The sequence below is a fragment of the Trachinotus anak genome, unplaced genomic scaffold, assembly GCF_046630095.1.
Source record: "Trachinotus anak isolate AG129_WGS33_773 ecotype Australia unplaced genomic scaffold, CSIRO_AGI_Tana_v1 ptg000026l, whole genome shotgun sequence".
NCBI classification, from domain to species: domain Eukaryota; kingdom Metazoa; phylum Chordata; class Actinopteri; order Carangiformes; family Carangidae; genus Trachinotus; species Trachinotus anak.
The window spans coordinates 1076610-1091016 of record NW_027273877.1 but is presented as its reverse complement, the minus strand read 5'-3'; the positions used below and the strand labels follow the sequence as shown (position 1 = coordinate 1091016).

Here is a 14407-nt window from a genome sequence, read left to right as displayed (position 1 = left end):
AGGAAAACAAAATCTGCTGCTTCACGCCGTTCTTCCCAACCCTCAACCATCTCCTATGGCCTAATCAGGTTACGCCTTCATCTATTACACCCTAACAGGTCCTTTACGCCTGGTTTGGTTTGTCCTGGGTTTAGGTGCAGATGAGTATACAGAGGTAACAAATCCATATGTCAAAGTCCGATGGGCAGTTATCCTGGACTCATATCTTAAGGTCATATCAAACACAAAAAGTTGGAGAGGATAGAGTCTAAACTCTCTCAGAGAGTCTGGGTTTTATTTTGTGAGCTACCTACTCCGTGAGAGTTTTCAGTGATATCTGCAGCCTCACTTCTATTCCAATTTCTCCAATTTTGAGCCAAAGTACATTTGCAAAGGCTTATGCTCCTCTTGTACTTAAGTAATTTACACTCTCTGACTTGAAAAATGTTCCAGATAAGTGGCAACACTCCTACTTATGCAAAATGTATCTGCACTCCTCCTCAGTCTGCATGTGAAATGGAAGAACATGCTGCAGATTCAGTTTCAAACACCTTCAGCTTTGTGTCTCTGCATGAGAAACATGGTGAGCCATAGGTCTAGCAGATACCATTCTGGAAACTGGGTCACATCACACACAATAAGTTACATAAACATCACAGATGGACATTCATACAAAAAAGGGGCTGCATTCGGAGCCATGTTGGCCACTTTCCACCATGCACAATACATTTTCAGCAGGGAGCACAAAAGACATCCATCCATGCAATAAACCCAGGCAAAAAATAAAAAACCAAATGTGTTACGAACTGAGTAAACAAGATGCTGTCGAAAAAGCAAAGACAAGAACAAAATGGTGGTCTGAGTTTGAGATGGAGAATTCATACCAAGCTCTGAACCCAAAAGGGGGGGAAACTAATAGTGTTTCAACTTCAGTTAAACTGCTCTTACCTCTACCATAATGTGAAAGGCGTGCTTGTTGAAAAGGAACATAAGAAGCAAACAGAGAAATTATTGCTATTTTCTGTTAGTTAGTGGATGAAATAGAGGCTGGTAAAAGGCAGGAGATGATGGGTTGTCCCTGAACAAACTTTTGTTCCCCCTCGTACTCCAGACCAGGGCTTCCAAAGCTATGGTCTGAGATACACAAAGAGCCACAGGACTGTCTGTTAACAGGCACGGCACCAAGGGCAAGATGGTTCATTTTATGAACTTGAATGATGCACTTCCACAAAAAAAAAAGAAAACTGTCTGAACAATGTGTAAAAAATCGCAGTAAAAAACAAACACACACAAACAGAAAAGTTCACAATGACAGCACCCTGATGACAGGCGCATTTATCCATAAAAATCATGGAAAACAGAAACATGTTGGGTTAAGAAAGTGAATGAAAGACCCTGAACTGAAGATATGAATGCAGAGCTCAGACTGTACAAACTCAGACACCGAAAATAAGGCTAATGTTTTACTTTTTTTGTGTGCTGATAAAATTTTTGAGAAACTCACAATTGAACAAACAACCAAAAAAAAAAGCTCAAATTTAAAAAAAATAAGTCTCCATATGAGAACAGCTTTCTGAAGCTGCTCATACTTTGCTTTATACGTGGCAACACATGTGCATAACAGCTGCATTTGCCCAGTGAGGCAACAATCAAGTGGAAATCAAAACCACAACTGTTGAAAAAGAGAAAAAAATCATTTATATTTTATATAATTTCAGTGTCTTTAACAATATGTGCAAAAGTAGTTTGCAAGCAATTAAAGTTTCTAAAAAGAGTATGGTTTTGGGGGCTCTTGATGATATTTAGAGCCCTTTAGGACTTCTTTGGAAAGCTGCACCCAGACAAACAAGATGTTAGCAGCTTCACAATAAAGCAAGTGGTGAGACTTTGGTCAGATTCGATCGCTAAGATGGATAAAGATGAGAAAAAAGGGTCCAGGTTGAAAAAAAAAAAAAAAGGTCCGACTTATGTTTAAGTGCTCCAGGTCTCACCGTGTGAAAGCTGTGGGTCTGTGTACTCAGACAGAATCAATTCCAGTTTGCCTCCACTTCGCACTGTGGTGTGAATAATGGAGACTTGGTGGCAAATATGCAGTCCATGATGGAGCACGATCACAATGACATAATGACAGTGTGGAATAAAGTTACTTTGCCACACATAATTTGGGATTTGAGCTTACTGTGAATAGTGAAGTGAGTATGTGTGCAGAAAAATCAAACGTGCTTCATTGGATGTAATAAAAACCCTTCTTTTTTATGGACTCCACCCAGCGCCCCCACCTCCAGCCTGGCCTGATGTAAAGCTGACAACTATATGAGAAAGCACAGCGGCAGCTCTTTTCACAAGGTTGGTTTTCTTTCTTTCTTTAGTGCCTTTCCATCATAAAATTAGAGAGCCACGATAATGGGCCCATTAATGATCATTAAGTGGGAACAATTACTTTTGCATCATGAAGACTGCATGTTTCATTAGCTTGCAAAGAAAACTCATTCGCCGCACAGAAAGATGTGACTGAATTCAGTGTTGAAAATGCAGTGATTAAGCATGAGAGATGGCAGATTTCTGTGTATGTGATTCTCTTGGTGCTACTAAATCTAAATACAGTATGCACCGATTTATCTTTACACTGTCTGAACTCCAGTCCTTTATCTTATCTTATCCCATTGCTTATTTCCACTTTGTGCATCAGTAGCTTCACTTGCTGGATCATAAACATGAAAAACAGCTGTTTTTAAGGAGTTCAGGCTTCAGTGCTGTGCTATCCTGAAGCTAACGGCATGGTTTCACTAAAAACCAGAAACCACTGCTGTGTATATGTTACGTGTTTGTCTCGGGCTCTGTTCAGACAGCTGCTACTTGTTTATGACATAATCACATTCCTACTCCTTTTAATTAGAGATTTAGATTAAATGTGCACAGTGTGATGCAGAGCTCTGCCATTTTAAAAGAGCCAGCGTTGTAGCTGCCTCGTGGATGCCGTTAGTGAACGGGGGAAAACAAAACATCATCTATTACCACCAACACCTATGATGAACACTTATAATGACTTCCCATCCACACAGGGCACTTTAAAATCTAACTAGCAACAGGTGTGGGCAATCTGTTGCCGTCAAATTAAAAATACATGACTAAGCAGCGAGCATTATGCTCTGATGAAAGTAGTATAGCGGAGGAGCAAGCACGATGAAGCATAAATAAATGTCCAATCGATTGATGCCTTTTTTTTTTTGACTAAATCTATGAATCAGTTCTGTTGTTTGAAGTTTCAAAGAGCTGCTGGAAGTTGATATGAAACATGAGAATGAGAATTTGTCATGATGACTGCAAAGTGTTTTAACGGCGCCAACACAGTGAATTGCAAGAAGCCGTCCACAATTTGTTAAGTGCCTTTAAACAACACTTGCATAGAGAACAGCTTAGAGGAGCAGGTCAACATCAGCTGAGAGTTAGACGGGAAGACTGATCACGCTCATGTCAGAGCGTTTAGTATTGGATTAGTTTGAATTCATGCACCGAGTCATTATCAAGAGTGGTGATGATGATTGTTATTATATTCATTTCAAATTTCAGACGTCTTACTGTCAAGAAAAAGTCCTGAAGTGTCTTTTATATGCTCTGTTTCATTAGACAGGTGTTCCACAGACAGAAGTCTGACAGTCTAAGAATTGCAGGAAGCTGTCCTTGATGACTTTGCAAGAGTGAGCTATTGAGTGATCGTGAGAGTCTTTTTTTTTTTTTTTTTTTACAGCTGGTGGTGCAACACAAAATCATCTTCTTCCACAACAACAACAACAATAAAAAACTGATATAAATGAAATAAATCCCTCCACATCTCCTCTCCTGCTGCATCCATCTCTCTCCCCTTTCTCCATCTACTGTATTGGTTTAATCAATCACTAAAGAAGTTACTGATGCCAGCCAACTGTATGTGTATGAAATAGTGCTTGCAAATACGTCTGTGTTTGTCTTAGCTTCCTTCAAGCAGCAGGTAGAAGCCGTTTACAACATCACCTTCTCCAGAGAAGCAGGGAGCTGACTTTAAGTGTATTCATGTACAAATTACCACCTTTTCCTCTCCTGTCCTTGCACACCTACTCGTTCATGCACTAATACACTTCTGTACAGACACACAGGTGATTATACACGACTGTGGCATGACTTCACTCTCTCCATCCTGGCTATTTTATTTCATTTCATTTTATTCCCCCTGTGATTTTATCAATTATTTTTTTTAGGTATTTGGTTTTTTTCCCCCCAATGTATCATCATTTTTTATCTGATCCACCCTTCTTTGGCCGCGATCTTTGTTTTGTTTTATGCTGTTTATTTATTCATTCATATGTTTCCAGGTAAGATGTTTCATAAGCCTCTTAGCGGTGTTGCTTTTCCAATGCACATTAGCATTTGTTTCCTGATTGTATTGTGTCAGTGTCTTTTTATCTCTTCCCTACTGTGTTTTAGCACTGTGCAAATAGAATAACCAAGTTGAGAGAATTGCATGTCTCCCCTCAATCCTTCCCCCGCATTACCCACCCACCTACCCACCCACCACCACCATTCTCCGAGGCAGAGCTGCAAGCGTCTCTGTGTTTAGTTTTGTTTGCCTATATAAAGCCTCATCAATAATGCAGAGGCCCCTGACTCCTCTTCCATACGGTGGAAGCTCTGCATGGGCTTTCTTTTTCCCCTGCTGCCGAGCAGCAGAGAATGTAGCTGTACTGCTGTCGAGTTAAAACCGCCTCGGTGTCAAAGAAAAAAAAACCCCAAAAAAACACTATACTAAATTAATCAGGAATTTGGAATAACAGCCTTACTCTCACTCCCACAAGAATGAAGATTTGAGAAATGTTAAAAAGGTTTTATAAAAAGGTGATAAATCTGGTGATTCAAGTGGAGACATGAAAGAACTAAGCAGCAGTGTAAAAGCATGTTAGAATAGGAAAAGAAGAAAGGACTGAGTGAGTAAGCGGGGAGTGATGAAAGGTGAACGAGTGCACGATCAGACGTGGATCAAAACTCTATTTTACCTACAAGTATTTGAACCTGAACGGCACAATATTCACTCAAAATGTATGCATGATTCCAGGCCTCTCTGACAGAACTTGAACTATCCAAATTAAATTCATCTTCTGACACTGGTCTGGTGCATTAGAAAAAGGTCTGAGATGTATTTGATCTAACAGAGACTCGTGGAAAGAGAAAAAGACAGAACCAGAGCGCCTCTTATCCTTCAATACACCTCTGAAAGAAGAAACTGAAAAAGCAATTATCCCAACGTTAACTCTCCGCACAGTGTGTCCTTTCTGGTTGACCGTAGCTCTGTCCTGCTGTGCAGGGCAGGAAAGGCCAAGGCTGTTTCAGCCCACTGAGAAACTAGATCAGTGGTGAAGTTGAGGGTTGGTTAAATAGAGGGGGCAGAGAAGTGTTTTTAATGTATCATACTGCAAACTTCAACAATACAAGAGTGGTTTTATGGGAGCATCTAATGTGCATTGACTCATGTGGGAAATAAGCATCCAAAAAATCAACCAGAGTTGAGTCAGACATTTTCTGCAATAAATGATCTTAGACTTTATTAACCTGCTTGCTGTATGTAGCCTTTGGTGCATAGCAATAGTTCAGCAAATACCATTCTGCATTTTATACAGGTAACTTTGAACTACATTGGTTATTTTTATGCTCATCTCCAAGTTTTGTGTTTGCACATGCATGCGTTTCCAGGAAAGAAATCATTTACCGCTCGGAAAACCAATTAAGTTTTACATTTACTGTTTGTTTACAATTAACTAACTGCATCTATAGCAACTTCATACAAAGAGGATATCACAGTCCACGCAAGTGTTTGATTGACGGGTCATTTCTGGAAACACACTACAGTGATGAGACCAATAGATGGATGACAAGAACACAGACAAGTGGCCATGGATTGGACTTGTGTCAGAGTAAAGGAGGGTTTGATCTGGCTTTCATTTTCTCACCCTGGTAAGACTTACATGTGTGGGGACGAGGGCAGCTGGGTAGGCCAGTTTGTGATGTCTCCACATCCAGAAGGAGAAGAGGACGACAGCAGCCAGGCCTATGATGGGAACCAGGGAGTAAAGGAGAGTGCTGAAGAGCTGGGGCTTCTGGGAAAAGGGGTTGGAAGTGGCTGTTGGGAGAAGAAACAGATAGGGCAGTTAAAAGAAGGATTATGTGATCTGCATGGCGACAAAAATAAAGCAATTAAAGATCAAAAATGATGGTCAGGGAGAAAACAGACAGTAAAAAGAAAGATAGAGAGAAAAGCAAGACAGAACAGCACGCCTGATTGGCTTGACATTGTGCTACATCATCTCTAAGTGCAGCACTAACCCTGCTTACAGCTTACTGCCACTGTGCTTAGGGATCATATCAATGCACGCACACAAACACACACGCACACACACGCAGCAGGATTAGCAAATCCATCTCGTGACATAACGTAATCCGCCTGCCAAAAATAACAGAGCTCTGAACTGTGCCCGACCCCTGCAGGAGTCGCTTGGTGACGCCTGCTGGCTCAGCCCGTCCTCCCATCATAAGGTGTGACTGTCTGATTCGGCAGCGCTGTCAAAGCGCAGACACTCGGACGCCCAACACCACTGCCGTCCTCGGGGTGGGGATTGGAAGAATGGGAGGGAGAAAAGGAAGGGGTAGGGGCCGATGGGGCTGCACCAGCTGCATCATGGGACTCTCGGGGTGTTTGTCAGAGACATTGTGAAAAGTTTTTCTCTACAGGGTGTCTGCAGGTTTCAGAAAGTCAAATTTAAAGGAATACAAAGAGACAGACTGGCCTGTTGGACAATTTAAGGACACCATTGTCAAACCTGTATCTCTAACAACGCAGGAGTGCCATTATTGTAATAAATCTATGATAATATAGTACCACTATTATCTATCTAATATATTAGACATACACTTTATTTGGATTATACCTAAGCAAGTGAAAGCAGACTGCAGGCTAACACTTCAGTTTACACTATATTATGTAATTGTAACCTTCGTGTGAACACCTCTGATCTAAACTAGGCTTCATGCAACATGGTGCTCTTCAGGTGAGAACATTTCAACTCTGGCAGAACAAAATAAAGCACAGACGCGTCTTTCTCAAACCTAGACTGTGTTACTGCTGTTGTCCGACTAAAATCTTGAAATATTTTTATATATTTGCGCTCAGAGGCTCAGTAGCTGGCAGAGGACCAGAGCAAAAGTACCTTACATCACACACTTTGCACAGGACTATTGCAGGTCTTCAAAGTAAAAGCCTGGAGGTTCTGCCCAAGGTAGGAAATAAAGTTAAATATAACTACCTTTAGAAGTATTTGACTAAACGTATTTACAAGTACCATGACTGCTTGTACCACCAGCGGTACAAATCTAAATACACATATCATACTAGAATTACCACCTCACAGTCATATGCCTCCACTAACCAGATAGTTGCAGGAAATATGGTCACAATCTCCTGTTCCTGAGTTACAGCTTTGAGTGACAGCCAGAGGTGCTTTTGCAGAACATTATGATGTCACAGTGAAGCAGACCTTTGACCATTTGGATATAAAATGTCATCACTTCATTTTATCCTTTTGACATTTAACTTAAATTGAGTCATAATTAGTGAATGAATTTGTGAGTTATGGTGAAAAACCTGTTTTGTGAGGTTACATTGACCTATGACCACTAGATTCTAATCAGTTCATCTTTGAGTCCAGGTGAATGTTTGTGCCAAGTTTGAAGAATTTCCCTCAAGGCGTTACTGAGATATCGTGTTCACAAGAATGGGACGGTCCTTGCTGGCTGTCGCTGGCGTGGAGGCACAATAAGAAAATCAAGGTGTGGCTGCAACAGAAACCTGAGGTAAAGACATTATCAGGATGGACTGTACATACTGTAGGCAGTTGATTGGCGCAGGTCGCTCTGCGGGGGCGCGTCAGGGGTGTATAGGAACCTCTCGTTGCACATGTTGCCTTCACAGCAGCAGAAGAAAACGTCGGGACTCTCCTTCTTCTCCACACACTCGTTACTGCAGAAGATATGGAGGTGGAAATTGAAAAAAATATCACACACAAATGCACACACCAATTCTGTATTTCCTCTATGCCTCCTGCAAAGGACATGAAAGCAATTCATTCTTTAAAGTGTGAGTAAGTGCACACATGCAAACACACACATCATCTGCATGTGCAGGCAGACAAAAAACACATTTGTGCAAAAATGAAGCTCACGTATTTCTCCATGTACTCGCTGCAAAAGACATGTTTTCTAAAAGCAGGAAGACACACAAACACACACTTCTAGACCATACACACAAATACACACAAACATACACTCCTCTCCTTCCTCTCCATTCCCTCGCTGCCGCAGAGGACATGAAAGAAAAACATTTATAAAATAACTCCTACACACGCCAATATACAGACATGCAAACAAACACACATGTATGCTAACAATCGCACACACACACACTCACTCTCTCTTTCACACTCACACAGTCATCAGATAAAAGCCAAAGGAAGTGGCAGCCGCCCTCGACTTGCTCTGGACTCTCCAGGGAGGCCAGGCGGCGCCGGCTGAGGAGAGGTACCCAAACTGTGCGGGCTGCAGAATCTACAGCAACTTCATTGCTCAGGAATCAAAGGAAAACACTGGCAGAACTGGCTCAAACCAGCATCTGATGCCAGCTTAACGTTCCAACAAGGAAGAAACTATAATAATAACATCTATTAATACCTGCTTACTGTCCTGGCTTTGGACATTTGGGTGGAGATTCATGCAGCAATTTAAATTTCATCTGTCTGTGCTAATTAAAAATGTGGCCTTGTGCAAGTCGTTCAGAGGGAGAAGCTCACAGAGGGACAAAGACTTTGCTCAAGGTGATTTTAAATCTATTTACAGATGAGTCTTCCTCATGATGTGCAGGCATGGTCTTGTGTGAGAGACCTGTGCTCTTCTGCTTTGTGTCCAAAATCAATGTTCAGGTTTTTGGGAAGGACATGCACCATGATTAAAATTTAACTGATTGATAAATAAAACTCTTCATTTTTGCAAGGAATGGATGAATACATATGTAGTCTTTCATATGCTTAATCATTTAGTTTAATATTTCTTTTTTTGGTTTTCTGATGATAGTTTTTTCAGGTATTATTTGCCGTGTGCCTGCGTTTACCTGTCGTAGCAGTTGACGTCGTCCAGCCAGCAGCCTTGCTTGACTACTTCCACAGTGCCAGAGACATTTTTCCACGTGGCGAAGCAGTGCCGCCGCTTGTCTTTCTCGCCATAGCAGGGTTCGATGCCGCTGCGGTTGGTGCGCTCCTTCTCCCAGCTGGAGTTGTAGTACACGCACTCCTGAGTCTCCGAGCGTCCTAGAATGGCACCTGGAGAGGACAAAGGGGACGTTTTTACGTTTCTTTGAATTTGAGGGTGACTGCCATCATTAAGGGAGCATCCATGCATTTATGACTTTTCCTGGGGGAGATAAAAGTTAAATATAACAATTTTGCTGTTAAACATTTTGCCAGGTGAACCCTCAAAAACTTGTGAAAGCAGCTTTGTTCGGGGCAGTTTGGGGATTTACAAGCTGCTGTGACTGGGAGATGAAAAAGTTATTTTGCTGCTCTGTCACTGACAAAGAAGATAATTTTAATTCTGTTTCAAACGGACGTTTCTTTACATCCTCAGAGTATGAGATACAGTGCAGCTGTAAAACATTTAGTAATCATAAATTCCACTTCTGTGTTTTTAAATCAGAGTTCCCTGGTGCTTTAAAGTCAATACACCAATGAAAAATGAAAGCTTTTTCAAGATGAACAATAAAAACCAGCCAGACTAGTGACAAAAAGAAGGTTACAGAGGAACAAACAAGCAAAGAAGAGAAACCTTTCTCGTCCCATGCTCTGCAAAACCCCCGCCAAAATAAAGGAGACTCTGGTTTCCTGCAGATGAACGCACGCAGCAGGTTTTCGCAAACCGATATCCAGGGAAATGACTGCATGACAGCTTGTCAGTTTAGCATTGCTGCTGCCGCTTCTCATCACCTGTCAGACACTTAGTCCAGTTTAGACTGCTGACAAGACTGAAGAGAGTGGGCTTCTGTTTGCCTGCTTCCCGGTGCTGCAAAACAAATGGTTCAGACACACAGGAAACCAGGATTGCTTCCTACGCATCATTTCTTTTGCTCTAAAGGTGCAATAAGTACAACTTTGCTGTTCCAAGATAGTTACTGTTGACTCTCACTCATCCATATGCATTACCTAGATCTCAACGCCATGAGAAATGTATTTTTTTCCTTTTCACAAACACATTTTCTGCTTCCAGCTTACTACTCTCTGTAGTGAAAATGTGACTTGACTCATTTGTGTAACAGACAGCTCATCATGCTCTGGAAAAGGAGAGCAGTGCATGTCTCGGTCAAATGGTTAGAAACTTCCTCAGGTTGTTGACATAAGTGAAAAAAGTTAGTTAAATCACACACTGTGCTCAATGCCTCAATGTAAATGCACACAATTTCTGTCTATAGTGTGCATTTATATTGAATGATAGAAATTCATCATGTGAGATAACCCTCTCTTTTTTTATTCTATTTATTCCTGTACTCCTGTTTTATTCACTTCAAATTCCCTGTATTTTTTTTTTTTTTTTGCATGTGTCCACCGGGCTAGTATTTACACGCAGCTTACCAGCTTTTATTTACTGTTGCTTTTAATGTCTGAAAAGTGCTCCATAATTTACCATAAAAGTGCAGCAAAAAGAAAAATGCTCCAATTTATGTGATCATTACACACTATTCTCTGCCAGTGAAATAACACTGCAGAGGAGAGGCATCCTGTCTGCCCTGACTGTGTCTCCAGTCACAGGAGCTTCCAGAAATTAGGGCTTAGCTTGCATAATGGAGGTTAACTTCAGGAAGATCATGTATTTTTCAATAAAATGGCAGCTTAAGTCAATCCAGTTAATGCCAGCCTGGACCCCGAAAGCGCTGCAGGTCTCTTTTCAACGACATTAACAGCTGCAGATGGGAGTGAGAGGAGAGTGGCTACTTCGCTGGAAGGCGAGGTCACCGTGCCTCTTAGCAGTGCTGACGGCATTTTCTCTCGTCAAATCCATTTCCCATGAAGCCCCAAACTATTTCATAGCAACAGGTGCAACTGTGAACTGTTGCCTGTGTGATTGAGAGCAAATGGCTGAAGTAAAGGGAGAGGAGAGAAAAAATAGTCTGTGCTGATGGCTGATGAGTGGCACCCAGGAGAGCTGCAGTATGTTGAAAATGCAGAAATAATTGGTTTAAACAACAAAGCAGGTGCATTCACATAGAAACACACATGAGCACCAAAAAAAACCCAAAAAACTGGCAAGTAGACATGGAAGCAAAGGAAAAACATGAGTAAACATACCTACACAGCTGTACCATACAAAAATGAAGGTTTGCCCAAATGAGTACATAAGCATAAATAATGGCACAAGGAAGATTACATCATTTGACATGTGGTTCATGAGGTCTTGAGCTAACTCCCTCCTAGAGACTCCTTGTAAAATGTTTTAATGCAAACACATCACCTTCCAGATTTGTTTGTAATTGTGCATTTTTATTAAAAAAAAAAAAAAAACATCTGTCCTCACTGACTGCACCAAATTGATGTGTGAGTGCACAGAGTTCAACTCGCTGACTTCGTCTGTCAGCAGAAACTACCGCCAAGATTACCTTGAACAAGACGCTCAAATCTGCTGAGAGTAGGAGTGAAGAGGAGCTGCTGAACAGACAGCTCTCCCTGACAGAACCATGAAATATCTGCATGAAATACTGCAAGAAAATAACACAAACAATACAAACAATACATACGGTATAGACCCCAAGTACTTGGAATTAACCTCATGATAACCCCTCATGCCTTGAAGGTGTTGTCTGCCTTCAGTAGAGTTCCAACTACATCTGGAGGTTGAGAAAATAAAGACTTTTTAGTGACCGGTGATGAACGATGGATAATAAAAAGGTGGGTAGACAAATCACCTTCAGGCAACAAAAGATAAGAAAACATATTTGATGTTTCCTGTGAAAGACTCTGTCCTCAAATAACCTGCTTCTGTGTTATATTGCTGTACAATGATGTATGGGCTACTATTAATTTGTTGAAAAATAAGGTGCGAAATCCCTGGCTGGGTTTGGCGTGTTTATCCACTCCATCATGCCCTTTAGCTGTTCAGAGTCAGCTGTATGGCGCCTGGTTTCTATACTTTCTATTCTTCCTTGATGGGGATGAATGCATCGCTCCCTGCGATAGCCCTCATGGGAGATGAAGGCGCTAATGATGGAGAGGTACACAAAGGTAAAATGGAAGGTTAGTTCATTAGCCATTTCTGGTGTAACTGCATCAGCCGTGCTCGCGCCGATCCCCACAGACGGTGTATAGAGGTGCATGCATATGGATTTCCATTTTACAAGCAACTGATAATAATGAGTGTGCAGCAGACAGAAACGGGTGCAGCAAATACCGTAGATTTATTCCAATGATTTTTTTATTATTCAAATAGTTGCAGATTCATTTTTTGTCTGGCAATTGTTGCTCTAGCTTTGAGATGAGTTGGCTTCTGCTGTCACATTTATGATACCCTCCGTCCCCTGAGCACAGAATTCAATCAACTAGTTGTTTTAAACTGAGATCTTCCCTCTAAATCAAAGGCTTAGATATAAAGTATCTGCACTAAGATGAACTTCACCTCATGCAAATTGACAGTGAACTGATGTATTTCTAAATATGATAAAAGCAGGATATAAAGTCTGACGTCTTTGTTCTCCAGCCAAACCGAGCAGCAACACCTCATCAGCTCCATTGATAACGCCTCCGTTCCAGCATTACACTGTGTTAGAAAGAGCTGCAAGCCATGTGAACTGCAAATACACAGCTCTGTTGTAAATACAGCCGTTAAGCACTCAAATCAATCACTTCCCTGAAATGAGGTGACAGTACAGGCCGGCTGCCTATAGAGTCGTGGGCCAAAGGTGGGCAAGAGCTGCCTGGCAGTATGGCGGATATGAAGGATATAAAGCAGAGAAATCAATCTTCTGACTAAGTCGCAGCTCAGAGTTCACTAAAGCGGATAATGTCACAGAGTGCAGAGCCTACACAAGCGATTGTGCAAGGACATACAATAGGGCTTCCACCCACAAGCACATATCCAGGCAATAAAGGGAGAAGCCTCTTTGTCTCCAAAAGATATTTCATGCATAGAAATGTCAAACATGAGGGGCACAGGCTCATTTTGTTTGTCGTAATAAGGTTAGTTGGAGAAAAAGATTGAGAGACAAAAAGCACTGGATGACTACAGCCACATGCTGTATATGCACGGTCGTTTTCTATGTAATGACTCTAGTAACGTGTTTAATTCATTACACACTAAAGGAGAATGTCACAGTGTCAAAGTGAAAGAATGAAAGCACAGGAAACAAAAGAGGAAAAGTAAAGCGATAAAGAAAAGAGAGTAAATAAAGAGGCTAAAAGACAGGGTATGGTATTTAGTCTTAATCAACATGTTAATTGATAATGGCTGCTTGTGGAGACCACGCTGGAAGGCAAACTCATAAGGGGGTAAGAAAAACATCTATTTAAACTTCAAATTGAGTCGGTGCAGACCTGCATCACTGTGAGGCCACTTCTGAGAAACCCACAACAATAAACCAAAGAGCATTTGTGATGGTTAATTGATCATCTCCCATAAAAGAAACGGGCTGTATCACGATGAATATTTGCTCACACCTCGCAGAATGCATGTTTTCCCCCGACACAGTTTCCTATCCTCTCCTGAAAAGAAACGACCACATAGCATTTCATAGAAGCTCCTTTCTTTCTTCGAGTCATACGAGAGATTTATCAAGGTTAACCGCGACCTACTTTAGCTGCGGATATTTAAGCAATGCCCCCAACCCCCCACCCCTGCAAAACGTCTAAACTCCCGACCCACTTCTCAATCCACTGGGGCTTTTTGAAAAACTGCTTCTCACCCCTCGCTAGCTGCCTGGTGGCTCTGGAAATTCACTCTGACATTTTAAATTTTGCATTTTGGGCTTTTAGTCGATGCTCTTAGCCACAGTGATTAAGCTCCTGATTCCTATAGCAACGAACTTACAAGAAGTAAAATGTAAGGGTGGAATATATTCCTGTGACCACAGAATGATCAGACCAGGCTATTAGACAGGATTTCTTAAAGAACAATTAGACTGCAAACAGTGGATGTCATTCACTTAAGCGAGTGCAATATGAAGATGGAAAAGATGGTGAACTTGGCAGAGACACTGCAACTGGAGGAGGATACTGATTATCTGCTCTGAAAATTCAATCTTGTCTTGCAGCCAAGAGGTCACATTAGGTAGAGGCAATTCAGAGCACCTGGATCTGAGCGGTACAGTGAAGGCACTGAC

At 41.5% G+C, this 14407-nt stretch overlaps 1 protein-coding gene across 1 annotated transcript in view; it reads right to left on the bottom strand.

Annotated features, from left to right (window-relative positions):
• LOC139609811 (activin receptor type-2A) overlaps positions 1-14407 on the bottom strand; it is a 43684-nt gene that overhangs the window by 16401 nt on the left and 12876 nt on the right. Inside the window, exons 2-4 of the mRNA XM_071464792.1 lie at positions 9164-9371; positions 7887-8020; positions 5973-6127 (exon numbers count right to left, since the gene is read on the bottom strand). Coding sequence (XP_071320893.1) covers positions 5973-6127; positions 7887-8020; positions 9164-9371 — 497 coding nt within the window. The remainder of the gene's footprint in view (positions 1-5972; positions 6128-7886; positions 8021-9163; positions 9372-14407) is intronic.